The following is an 11704-nucleotide window of genomic DNA, read 5'->3' as shown; positions in this document are numbered from 1 at the left end:
CGGGCTAGAAGATCTACTAGGTCCCTTCCGACCCTTAATCTATGAATCTATGAATCTATGAATGTCTATCCCATGCCCAAAGGATGTTCTACAGCAGGTGCTCAGGAAATGGTTTTAATATGCTCAACTTTGCATACAAAGAAAAACCTCTAGTCCTCCAAAAAGACTCTGTCCTTGCCAAAGACCAGGCTTCTGCCATTTTTGTTGAGGATCAGATGAAGACAGGAAGTGTGTGGTTATTTTTTCTAAAATAACCAAATTCCTTTGGACAAAAATACATATATTTCAAACTTATGTTCCTCTTTCTCTTGTCTTCCTCCTCCCTATCCCAGCTGTGCAGAGATCTAGACAAACAGGCCAGAAAGTGACTATCTTGGAAAATAATTATCATGTTAAAACAGAATTAAACAAAAACTATAGTTGCTATAACGTGTATATAACCGCTTGGTAATATTAGGGTGTTCAGTAATTTTTTCAAGAGTTCCAGCAAATTAAACAGAAGCAATTAATTACGTTTTCATTTTTGTGTGCTGCAGTCCCTGTACTAAAATATCAGTCAGACCTGCCCCATTAGGTACTGTTGGGAAGACCTAGAATATAACAAACAAAAAGTATTTGTTAGTTTATTTGTTTTTAATTTAACAAATTCCATAGATCTGTAAAGACTTTTGCGTGATATTTTCATTTATAGATTGGTTGACAATTAATTGATTTTTGTTCAATATAAAAGCTAGGGATGCCTTGCAGGCAAATATTAAGAGAAAAGAAGTAATTTAGGAAAAAAGGCAACTCCTAGAAAAGCCAGATACTTGTAGTCATTTTGGAGTTTCATACACTGAAGAAATTAACTCAAAGCTCTTCTCCCCTTGTCCTTAATTGCCCTTCATTAACAGCATTAGAACATTAAAGAGGATCCACTGCATTTTCAAGGCACGAAACTTCAATGCAGCCATATCAATGATGAGAAAGATAATTAGTGAGTTAAATGTTCAGTGCTTTAGTCAAATTATGTTTAATAACAAAAACTGTTAACAGCTGGCTTTTTCATTGTCAGTATAGGATGGTTTTGCAAACTTTCAGCTTAATGAACGCAGCTTGAGTTCCCTGTAATTTTTCAGTCCTATTTCTGTATTATGCATTATCAACCATTGGCTAACTATTTGCAGGACTGCAAATGAGGTCTGAGTATTTTAGGAGCCAGTGGTTTTCAGGAATAAATGATTTGCCAGTATTTTATGACTGTCGTTCAAGTTCCACTGCCTAACCATCCAAAAAATTATATCTGAATGCAGAAAGGCCTTGTTTATGTGACTTCTGGAGTCTTGCTGGAAGCTATGGGCTACAGCTCCAAGCCATATCTGAATAAAACACCACAGGGATCCTTTTTCAGCTCTAAATTTTAAATTATTAATAGGGTATCATTTTTATGACAAGTTTTGCAACAGGTTGTCAGTACTTTGTTACTAAGCATTTTCTCATAATGGAATCACATATTTTAATGGAAATGCAGTGTCGTTTAAATTATTGATATCCTAAAGTACCAGTCCACTGTGTGTCCGCAGATATTGAAATCTTTTAATTTTTTTTTCTCCTAGATGCTCGGAGCTCTGTTAGGTTGCATTCTTTTCAATAAATATTGCATAAGCCAGCAAACCAGCACTGATGAGGGAGCAAACCAGCATTTAGTGTAAATAGGCATCAAGTGGAAGCTTGGTTGCAAACTGCTTCTGTTCAATTAAATGTTCCTGATCTCTGTGCACACCCTAGCAATGTTGTTATAACATTTATACCCCTTTTCAAAATTTCACATAATGGGAAAGCAGGGTATCTGTGCTTGTGAATCAAGAGACTGCAGGCCATATTTTGTTTTTACGCTGGGGTGAATCCATAACCAGTAAAGCTAACGTGTTTGCACATAGTCTTTCTGTTCTCTCTTTGTTCAGTACTTTGCACAGTAGGGCCCTGGTCAATGACCAAGGCTTTTAGATACTACCACAATGCAAATCATTATTAGACCTGAGAGCAGAGCTTGGTCCTGTGCACTGAGTTTTGATGTAATGTCTCTCTGCTATGATGGGCTCTTCAATTTTCAGTCTTTCATTTCTAGGCTCTTCTGGCATGGAGTGTTGTGTTAGTCTTTCCTGATATTCATGACTACAGGTACTCCTCACTTAATGTCATCTCAGTTAAGGTTGTTTTGTTATTATGTCACTGATCTATTAGAGAACACACTCATTTAAAGTTGCGCAATGTTCAGTTATAATGTTTTTTGGCTGCCTCCTACTAGTGGGTAACTACTGTGATGGAATTGGATTCATGTAACATCGTTTCACTTAAAGTCGCATATTTCAAGAACATAACTACAACATTAAGCAAGGAGTAGCTGTATGTGGCAAGCACTAACTAGACAGGAAAAGAGTACAAGACTGGCTTTGGTGTACTCTTTGGCTAGAAGCTGTAAGGCTTGTATAGTGCTGCATCTCCATTGGGTGGAGGAATAACCTAGCAGCACAGTAGGTCAGAGCACTTTAAGATCAAATTTGTTGTGTTTGATCTGCCATCATGAGTTTCCTCACTTAAGTTTTGAAGCAAGGCTGACTTGGAGCATTCTGCGTGTGCGCATGTGTCTGTGTTTGTGAGTGCATTCTTTGGGAGAAAACAAAAATCTCTCTCCTTCCTATACAGTGACCTCATGCACTCTTCCCACATTCTGCCAGTCACAAGAGAGGCAAGCATCAGGGTTTCTGGTGAATTGCCTGATTCCCCAACAAAACTGGCTTTAGCATAAGGCCATTTAAGTTCTGGGCACGAATCAAACAATCCCTTCAATGTACTTGTTCTCACTAAAAATGTTCAGTCCCCTTGTGTTTAGCTTTCATCAGGATGTCCAAAGGATGCAAAGTGATAAGACAAAATGCCAGCATAAGCACCACAGTAAACAACAGTTTCTTGGGAATCTCTATCTGCTTTGCTTGAAATCCAGCTTTGTTAACAAACTGTACTTATCAAGCACAAAATGTTACTCTGATTCGGAAACAGGGAATGGAAATGAAGGCAACTTGTCCTTATGTAGCTGAGACTGCAGTCTTTCTCCCAAAAGCCTTTTATGTTTATTATAAACACAGGATGAGGGGGGGAGAAAATAGATGGAAAAATAGAATTAATTTATTCATATCAGGCAGTCTTCCCTACCGGGAATTGGATACAAAATAGCTCTATATGCTGTTCTTTTGCTCATATGACAAAAACAGGATCCGTATCTTTATCATTGTGCACGTCAATGTTTTTGTCAATTCGAGAGCTCTTAGCCATCGGAGATGTTACCAGGGATCACTATGTGGAAGTAGCTTCTATATGCTGTGAAAGGTAGGGATGACCAAACAATACTTAGCTAGGGACATGTTGGCAGATATTCAGGAGACCCATTGCTGCACTTCATTTTTCAGTCAGAGAAGATTGGAGCCTCCCCATCTCCTAGAAAGTTCAGACCATGAAGACTACCAGTCCCAGCATACACCTACCCAAACGATGAGTCTGTATATCACTCTATTAAAGATGACCTGCAAAGAAGAAATATGGATGTATGATGTTTTAGTGGGTTTAGCTGTGCTTTGTTTTTGCTCTTTTATAAAGTTAAAAGCAGCCTGAAGCCTGATTTAACCCCCTCCCCCCCAAACAAATCTGTTTACTTTTTACTTTAGAAATATGAGAAATCTCAAGTCTGGTCTCCCTTAGTTTTGTCAAAGGATTCACTGATGAATGACAAGTAATGTGTGACATGTCCATCTACAGTTGAAAAGGAGGGGATGTGGGAATAGCACTTTTAACAGAACAGCTTTTTTTCCACTTGTGTATTAGGTGTATGAGTTATATGCCATAGGTAGTCAAACATGAGCAAAATACTTTTAAAGTCTGACTCTCAATCAGATTTCCTGCACTCAAAGTCTACCATGACTTAACTGAGATGTCAGTCCCCAACATTTAAAGTTGTGTCAGGGTGGAAAAAACATGAGATTTTTAAAAATGTCTGCTTTCTGTTTCTGATTTTTGCACCTTTATGTACAACTTTTTTTTAAATCTCATGATTCTGAGAGCTAGGGCTTTAAGAAGAACCTCAAGATGGCATTCTATTTCTCCACTCCATCTAAATGGCAGGCTTTTTAGCTTCCTGAGTAGTATTTTTGGCATTGGTAGAGATTATATTTCCCAAGCATACAGTTCTGCATGTAGGGGGTCACTGATTTAAATGTACATTGAGTGCAAGTCCTGGAAACAAAGTAGAGGAGGAGGAGGAGGAGGCAGGTCTTCTCATGTTGTAGCCCCAAGAGCTGAATGGTTAGGGCATCTGCCTGAGAAATTGGAGGCACAGGTTCTAGGCTTCTGTGCTCAGTAGCAATTTGAAATTGTCTCCCTCCATCTTCCAAGCAAAGCACACCAGCCATGATGCTATAGGTCAGGCATTATCCACACCTTCTAGTTCTTCTTTTGAACCTGGTTTCTTGGGTGACCAAAAAATGAGAGGTAAGACTGAAGAAAACAAGCCAGGAAGTGTGTGCCTCATTGAGATGGCTGCTGCTCTGGAAGGGAGGGGTCCTCAATACTACCGTGCTCCTAGTGAAGCAGAAACATCCCCACTGCTCGTCATCCATTTTTTCCAGCAACTAAGAAGTGCAAGGGGCAGTGGCTTACCTTCAAAAGGAGCACTTGAAAGGGCTCTGGGTAGTGTCTGATGTAGCATAGTGATATACCACTGTGCTGATAAGTCAGACAGATATGGGTTCAAGTTCCCTCTGGGAGAGAGGGATGGTGGGCTTTTTCTGCTACCCTCAAAAGGGTCCTAGCCACTCAGTTATTGGGGTAAAGTGTGAGAGGGTCCCTGTCTTCCTCTATCCAAGACAGGCTCACTGTGGTTTTGGGCCACCTATATTTGCAGCATGTGTACACAAGGGGCATATACATGTGGGTGTGGGCATGCCTGGTAATACTGGCTGTAACCTACTGTGCATGCTTAGTCTGCATGCACAGGGTGCTTGCCCACTTACACATCTGCACTGCCAAGAAACAGAACGGCTACATGTCTGAAATTGCCAGACGTGCCATTTAGATGGCTACGGGTGAAGTTATGTGTTACACTTAAACCATACGAAATCTGTGGACTGTTAAGCTGTGTTAAAGTTAGTATGTGCTGTGAGCAGTCGCATGTTAAGGGTTAATACCGTTTCTTGCCTGCACAGCTCTGACTTGCCACTAGAGGGCTAGTGAGCAAGCATGTGGCTAGGAACCAGGACACCTGGGCTGTACACTTGTGGGGGAAGGTGCGAGTTTGAGAGTAGTGCATCCTGAGATACTATGGGACTGCAAATGACTTATTTTATCTCAGTGGAGAAGTTACCCTTATACAAGCTGGGTGGCATGGCTCAGAGTTAACCCTCACCTGATGCAGTGTAACTTTGAGACACTCAGAGGCATTTAACACAAGTAATTGTGCTTTAGTGTGCAGGCCACTTGTGTTTTAAGTGCCCTTAATATGGTCAAATGTGTCGTGTGTAACGTCACTCTAAGAAATGAACACTTAGCCAAGCAAAGAGAAACAGAATGTCCTACCCGCACCCCCCTCCCCCCCCGCCCAGGTGTCCTGAGACAATTGCAAGAATTGCCATAATCTCACTGTCACCATCTTTAAAGTCTTACCAAAAAAACCTGGGAAAATAAGGCATCACTTTCTTATAGTAAAACGTGGCTGAACAGGAAAATAGTAATATCAAGAGAGTTTTTAGCCTCTTCCTAAGTGATAAGGAAACAGAGAAGGCACAAACAAAATATTTACCCTATTACCCCAGGCTGCCACATGAAACCCCATTGGGTTGCTTGCATCACATTGCTTCTTAACTTCCTACTGTCGTTACTATAGCTATCAGCCAAAATCCTGAAACAGCATTTACTTTAGCTGGAAACACATTGTTGGAACTCCCTCTCCTAAGTAAAGCAGTGTTCCAGTACCACTGGGAAAGCACATTTCAGCATTATATGCTGTGGTGGCTTAAAATAATGGAGGCAAAAGCTGTCTAGACACCCAAGTACATCTGCCCAAACCTACTAGTGTCCTCATTTCCCTGGTGAGCATGTTGGAAGACAAATGTTCCGAGTCATTGATAACCTGGTAATCATAGTTCTTGGGCTTTGCTGATACTTATGCTTTATTTTTATTTTTTTTCCCTTTCCTTTTTTCCCCCTCCCATTATGATACTGGCAGCAAACCCTGGAGACGAATCTTGCTAACTTGGTTAAGCGCAATAGTGAACTAGAAAACCAGATGGCCAAGCTGATACAGATCTGCCAGCAGGTGGAGGTATGTGATAGCAATGTTTCTGCAAGTGTGGGTAACTGATGGGAAGGGCATGTGCATGTTGGCGGATGGGATAATTGCCTGGAAGTCAAGAACACTCCTTTAGGAGAGAAAGAAGAATGAATTAGGGTGATGATTATATAGGGAAGGAATTACTGTAGTTAGTGGGATAAAATTTCAAAAAGAGCTGTTCAGCCTGATTATGCCAGGCCTTGGCAGTAAGACGTATGGGACTACAAGATGGTATCCTAAGGAAATGAACAGAAATCGTGTTTTTAGATTCATTGAAATCTAGGCAGGACAGACAGCCATTGAACACACTACATTGTAGTGTGCAAACTGCTCTGCCTGTGCGTGAAACAGCCTAATATTGCATTCCTTTAGGCTGAAAGGGTTGTACATTATTTTCTCATAGGTGCTAGGAAGCTGGAGTTAGCATTGGTGAAAGAAGTATGGACTGGGCCCCAAGAGGTCTGTTACACCACCTCTTCTCTTCCATACCTTGTCAAATGGCATGGAAAAAAAGGGAATATGTGCAGGGACATATGAAGAGATTGTTTAGCAAAACAAAGGGGTTAGAAGTAGTTTAGCCATTTCCAAGAAGAATGCTGGGAGAAAATACCTTGGTTTATGTTAATTCCTGGCAATCTTTTCTTTGAGAAGCACCAGAGCTTCTGTACTTTGGAACGAGAACCTGAAATTTGAAAGGGGATAACCTTTGTGTCAAGGGCCTGCATTTTGCCACTTATATTTAAAAAAGTGCCTGTAGTTGGTTAAGTTATAAGCCTTTGGAACATAGAGCAGTTCTCACCTGCTCGGTACAGACTTGCTAGAGCAGAGGCAGGCAATTATTTTGGGCGGAGGGCTGCTTAACAAGTTTTGTCAAGCTGTTGAGGGCTGCATGGGTATCCCCACTCCTTGACAGGCACCATGCCTCCTGGTCTCCATCTTGGGACTGGAGATCCCGCCCCCTAACCCTCAACCTCTGCCATTAGCAGTTCCTCCCCTTGCCCTTGGAAATACTCCTTTCAGCAAGGGATTTTGCCATCTCAGAACCAGAAAAATAACACATTATATTCTAAAAATCAAACATCTACAACATTCATTAACTTGGTTTCAAAATATATTTTTCATCCTGATTTACATGTGTTTGTGTAGTGCACATAGAGGTGATTGCACAATTGTTTAAAATGAAATCTTACTTTTGTATATTATGGGGGGGGTGCATGGGGTGTGTGTATAGGTTTGTGGGGGACTGGGGGTATGGGGAAGAGTGGCTGGAGTGTGTGAGGGGGGTGTGGGTGTGGGGGTCTGCATGTATGGCAGTGTGAGGGGGTGTTGATGCATGTGTATGGTGGCGTGTGCATGTGGGGCTCGCCCTATGAACACACACACACACACACGATCACACACTTGCTCTCTCCCTCCCTTACTGCACACGTACACTCTGTGCCTCCCTCACTGCACACGCACACTCTGTGCCTCCCTCACTACATACACACACAGACTCTGTGCCTCCCTCACTGCTCTCTCTCTCTCTGTGTGCGTCCCCCCCTCCGCCCCATTGCACGGACATACACACTGTCTCTCTCCCTCCCTCATTGCACAGACACACACACACTCCCTCCCGCTTCTGTCTCCAGGGTACCAGCACAGGCCCCGTGCTCCCATGGTTCAGCCAAGAAGCCAGAGGCCACGTAGTGCTGGAGTGGCTGGCGGCATTCAGGGAAGCAGTGAAAGCAGCAGCAGGCAGAGACTTTCTGCTGGGTCCTGATGGCTTCCCCTGGGTCCTACTGCCCATGGCTCCTGTCATCTTTGACAGGCAGCCAGGAGCAAATAAATATTAATTTTATAAATTTGGGGAGGCCCTGTGGGCTGGATAGAATGGCCTGGTGGGCTGGATCCTGCCCACAGGCTGTATTTTGCCCACCGCTAGTGTATAAAATGGACATTTTCTGGGGTTGAACGAGGAATGTGTAGCGAGGGAGGCTGCTCTCTGCAACTGAAGTCAGCTATTCTTTGAACATACAATGTACTACATACTGCTGCATATGCCAAAAAATACTTAGCTATCTTAGCTTGGGCGCACAGATTTGACAATATTTCGTATCTTAGTCTTTCCATTTCTCACATTCTCTTCTGGAAAATGCGGATACCTCCTCCTCTGACAGGGTGCTGTAAAAATAAATACATTGCTTGTGAAGCATTGGGATGAGCAGCATAGAAAAGGCCACAAGGAAATTGATAGTTTGGTCTTCAAAGCAGAATTGGAACAGCGTGTTACAAATAAGGCCTGGGTCAATGCATTAAACAAGGATGAGGTAAAATATGGAGCGTCTGTTCATTAAGCAAGCGCTAGATATGAAGTGATAAGTTTGCATCCAAATGCATATGGACGCATGAAAATTATTTGAGGTTATCAAAGAAGTCTTACTACTCTTCTGAGTGTTTGACTTCACAACCTAAATACTTTTAACAGTTATTTTATATGAGGCGCTGGAGAAAATGTGAAGCAATGGGCGAAAGGTGCTGAAAAAATTAGAGTGTATAGACTAAGGAAAGAATTAAAGACAAATGAATGTCTGCAGTCTGAGGAAGGCAAGACAGAGGGTGAGGGATAACTCTTTTTAAGTATTTGAAAGGAAGCCACATAAAAGATACACAAGTTTATGGTAGTGAAATTAGTGGAATATTATCAGTAGTAGTGGCCTGGAACTAATGAGGGGTGTGTTTCAGGTGGAGTTCATCCCCATTCCAGTAGGGGGAATCAAACAGAGATTGACAGCATGGAACTTTTCAATGGCTGTACATGCAAGAGGGTTTGGTGCAGTAGATGGCTGTATAAAGATCACATCCAACAGAACAGATCAGAAAATCTTTCACCACTGAAGAAGGGGAGGGTGGAGAATGTGCTGTGACCAAGGCAAGTTTCTCCTTGTAGCAACCGTTGGCAAAATATGGACCATGAGTCTTTGTCCAGCCCGCAGCAGGTCCGTCTGTCTCCTGGCCCAGGCACAGCCCAGCCACGGCATGTTCTGCCACCCCCTCAGCACATAGTGGGGCTGGGGTGGCTCCGTGGCTGGACTGCCTTTCTAGGTAGCCCAGGTTGCAGGTGGCTCCTTCTGGCTGACGCTGCCACTGTCCAGTACTGGCAGGGACCCGCGCTACACAGCCCTGACCCTGTACACCCTTCACCTGCTCCTGGCTCACCTGCCAATGGTCACCAGCAGTAGTGCAGGACAAAATCTGTTGTTCACAGTGGGGAAAATGGGCTGCTCCCCGCTCTGCTTTCAGCAGTTCCCTGCTGCAGACACCCAGAGCCTGCTCGGGGCTGCCCTGCATCTCTGCTGCTGTCACCACCACCTCCAGGCTGCTGTGCGGGGCAGCAGTGGCAATGCAGAGCAGATACAGGGCAGCCTGGTGTGAGCTTCAGGCAGCTGGAGCAGGTAACTGTTGGCAGTGGGAGAGGGAGGGGCTGCTTTTCATAGGTTCATAGATATAGGGTCTGAAGGGATCTTGCAGATCTTCTAGTCTGACCCCCCTGCCTTGGGCAGGAGAGAAAACTGGGCTCAAATGACCCCAGCTAGGTAATCATCAAGCCTCCTTTTAAAGACCCCCAAGGTAAGAGCCAGCACTACTTGGAAGTTGGTTCCAGACCCTAGCCGCCCTGACTGTGAAGTAGTGCCTTCTAATGTCTAGTCTGAATCTACTCTCTAACAACTTATGGCCATTATTCCTTGTTATTCTGGGAGGCGCTCAGGGGAACAAGGTCTCTCCCATTCCCTGCTGGTCCCCCCTAGTAAGTTTATAGATGGCTGCCAGGTCCCCTCTCAGCCTTCTCCTGTAAAGGCTGAACAGGTTAAGGTCCCATAGCCTCTTCTCACAGGGTCTGCCCTGCTGTCCCTGGATCATGCGAGTGGCCCTCCTTTGGACCCTCTCAATGCTGTCCACATCCCTCCTGAAGTGCGGCGCCCAGAACTGGACACAGTACTCCAACTGTGGCCTTACCAGTGTTGTATAGAGGGGGAGGATCACCTCCTTGGCCCTGGTTGTGATGCATCTGTCGATGCACAACAAGGTGTTGTTAGCACCACTGACCATGTCCTCGCATTGGTGGCCCATGTTCATCTTGGAATTAATAATGACTCCAAGATCTTTTTGCCACTGTGCTTTCAAGAAGAGAGTTCCCCAGCCTATAGGTATGCTGCTGGTTCTTACTGCCCAAGTGCAGCACCCTGCACTTGTCAGTATTGAATCCCATCCTATTCTCATTTGCCCACCACTGTAACCTGTCCAGGTCCAGCTGTACCCTCCCTTCTAGCATGCCCACCAGCTGTACCCTCCCTTCTAGCATGCCCACCTCACCCCAGATCTTGGTGTCATCCACGAATTTAAACAGGCTGCTTTTCACCCCCTCGTCCAAGTCACTAATAAAGAAATTGAACAGTGTGGGCCCAAGGACCGAGCCCTGGGGAAATCCACTGCTCACATCCCTCCACGTCGAATATGTCCCATCCACCACCACTCTCTGAGTGCCTCCCCTCAGCCAATTTGCTATCCATCTGACTGTGTAGGCATCAATGCCACAGTCGCCTAGCTTTTTAATGAGACTGGGGTGGGAGACAGTGTCAAAGGCCTTCCTGAAATCCAGAAAGACTACATCCACTGTGACTCCTGTGTACAATGATTTTGTGACCTGATCATAGAAGGCTATCATGTTGGTCTGACAGGACCTGGCCCTAATGAAACCATGCTGGTTGCCCCTGAGCATCATCCCCGCTGCTGGCCCTTCACAGATGTTCTCCTTGATAATCTTTTCAAAATGCTTCCCCAGGATCAAAGTAAGACTAACGGGCCTATAGTTGCCCGGGTCCTCCCTCCTCCCTTTTTTGAAGATGGGGACCACACTGGGCCTCTTCCAGTTGTCCGGCACGTGGCCAGAGCACCACGAGTGCTCGTAAAGCTGTGCCAGGGGCCCCGCAATAACCCCTGCCAATTCCCTCAACACCCTGGGGTGAAGAGCATCTGGAGCTGCTGATTTGAACATGTCCAGCCCCTCCAGAAGTTCTCTAACTCGGTCCTCCCTCACCCTAGGCCTGACGGAGTCTCCCTTGAGTCCATCCCGAATCTCGGTGGGGGAGTCTTGGTCCCTGCACAAGAAAATGGAGGCAAAGAAATTCTTAAAAAGGTCTGCTTTTTCCTCTGCAACCACCAGATTGCCTAGCGTATCCTGCAGGGGCCCCACATTACCCAGAGCCTTCTTTATACCCCCTATGTATTTAAAAAAAGGACTTTTTGTTGTCCTTGATCCTTGATGCTAGGCCTAGTTCCGTATCTGCCTTAGCTTTCCTAACAGCC

The 11704-nt window shown here is 44.5% G+C and overlaps 1 protein-coding gene across 4 annotated transcripts in view; it reads left to right on the top strand.

Moving 5' to 3' along the window:
• MID2 (midline 2) overlaps window positions 1–11704 on the top strand; it is a 597656-nt gene that overhangs the window by 345249 nt on the left and 240703 nt on the right. For 3 of the 4 annotated variants that reach the window (XM_019521168.1, XM_019521164.1, XM_019521166.1), the window contains exon 3: window positions 6254–6349. The exons of the other annotated variant lie outside the window; for it this stretch is intronic. In XM_019521168.1, coding sequence (XP_019376713.1) covers window positions 6254–6349 — 96 coding nt within the window. The remainder of the gene's footprint in view (window positions 1–6253; window positions 6350–11704) is intronic. 4 annotated transcript variants of the gene reach the window in all.

The sequence above is a fragment of the Gavialis gangeticus genome, unplaced genomic scaffold (assembly GCF_001723915.1).
Source record: "Gavialis gangeticus isolate Ggan-Ray unplaced genomic scaffold, GavGan_comp1, whole genome shotgun sequence".
Taxonomy (NCBI): domain Eukaryota; kingdom Metazoa; phylum Chordata; order Crocodylia; family Gavialidae; genus Gavialis; species Gavialis gangeticus.
This window is presented reverse-complemented; position numbering and strand designations above follow the sequence as displayed.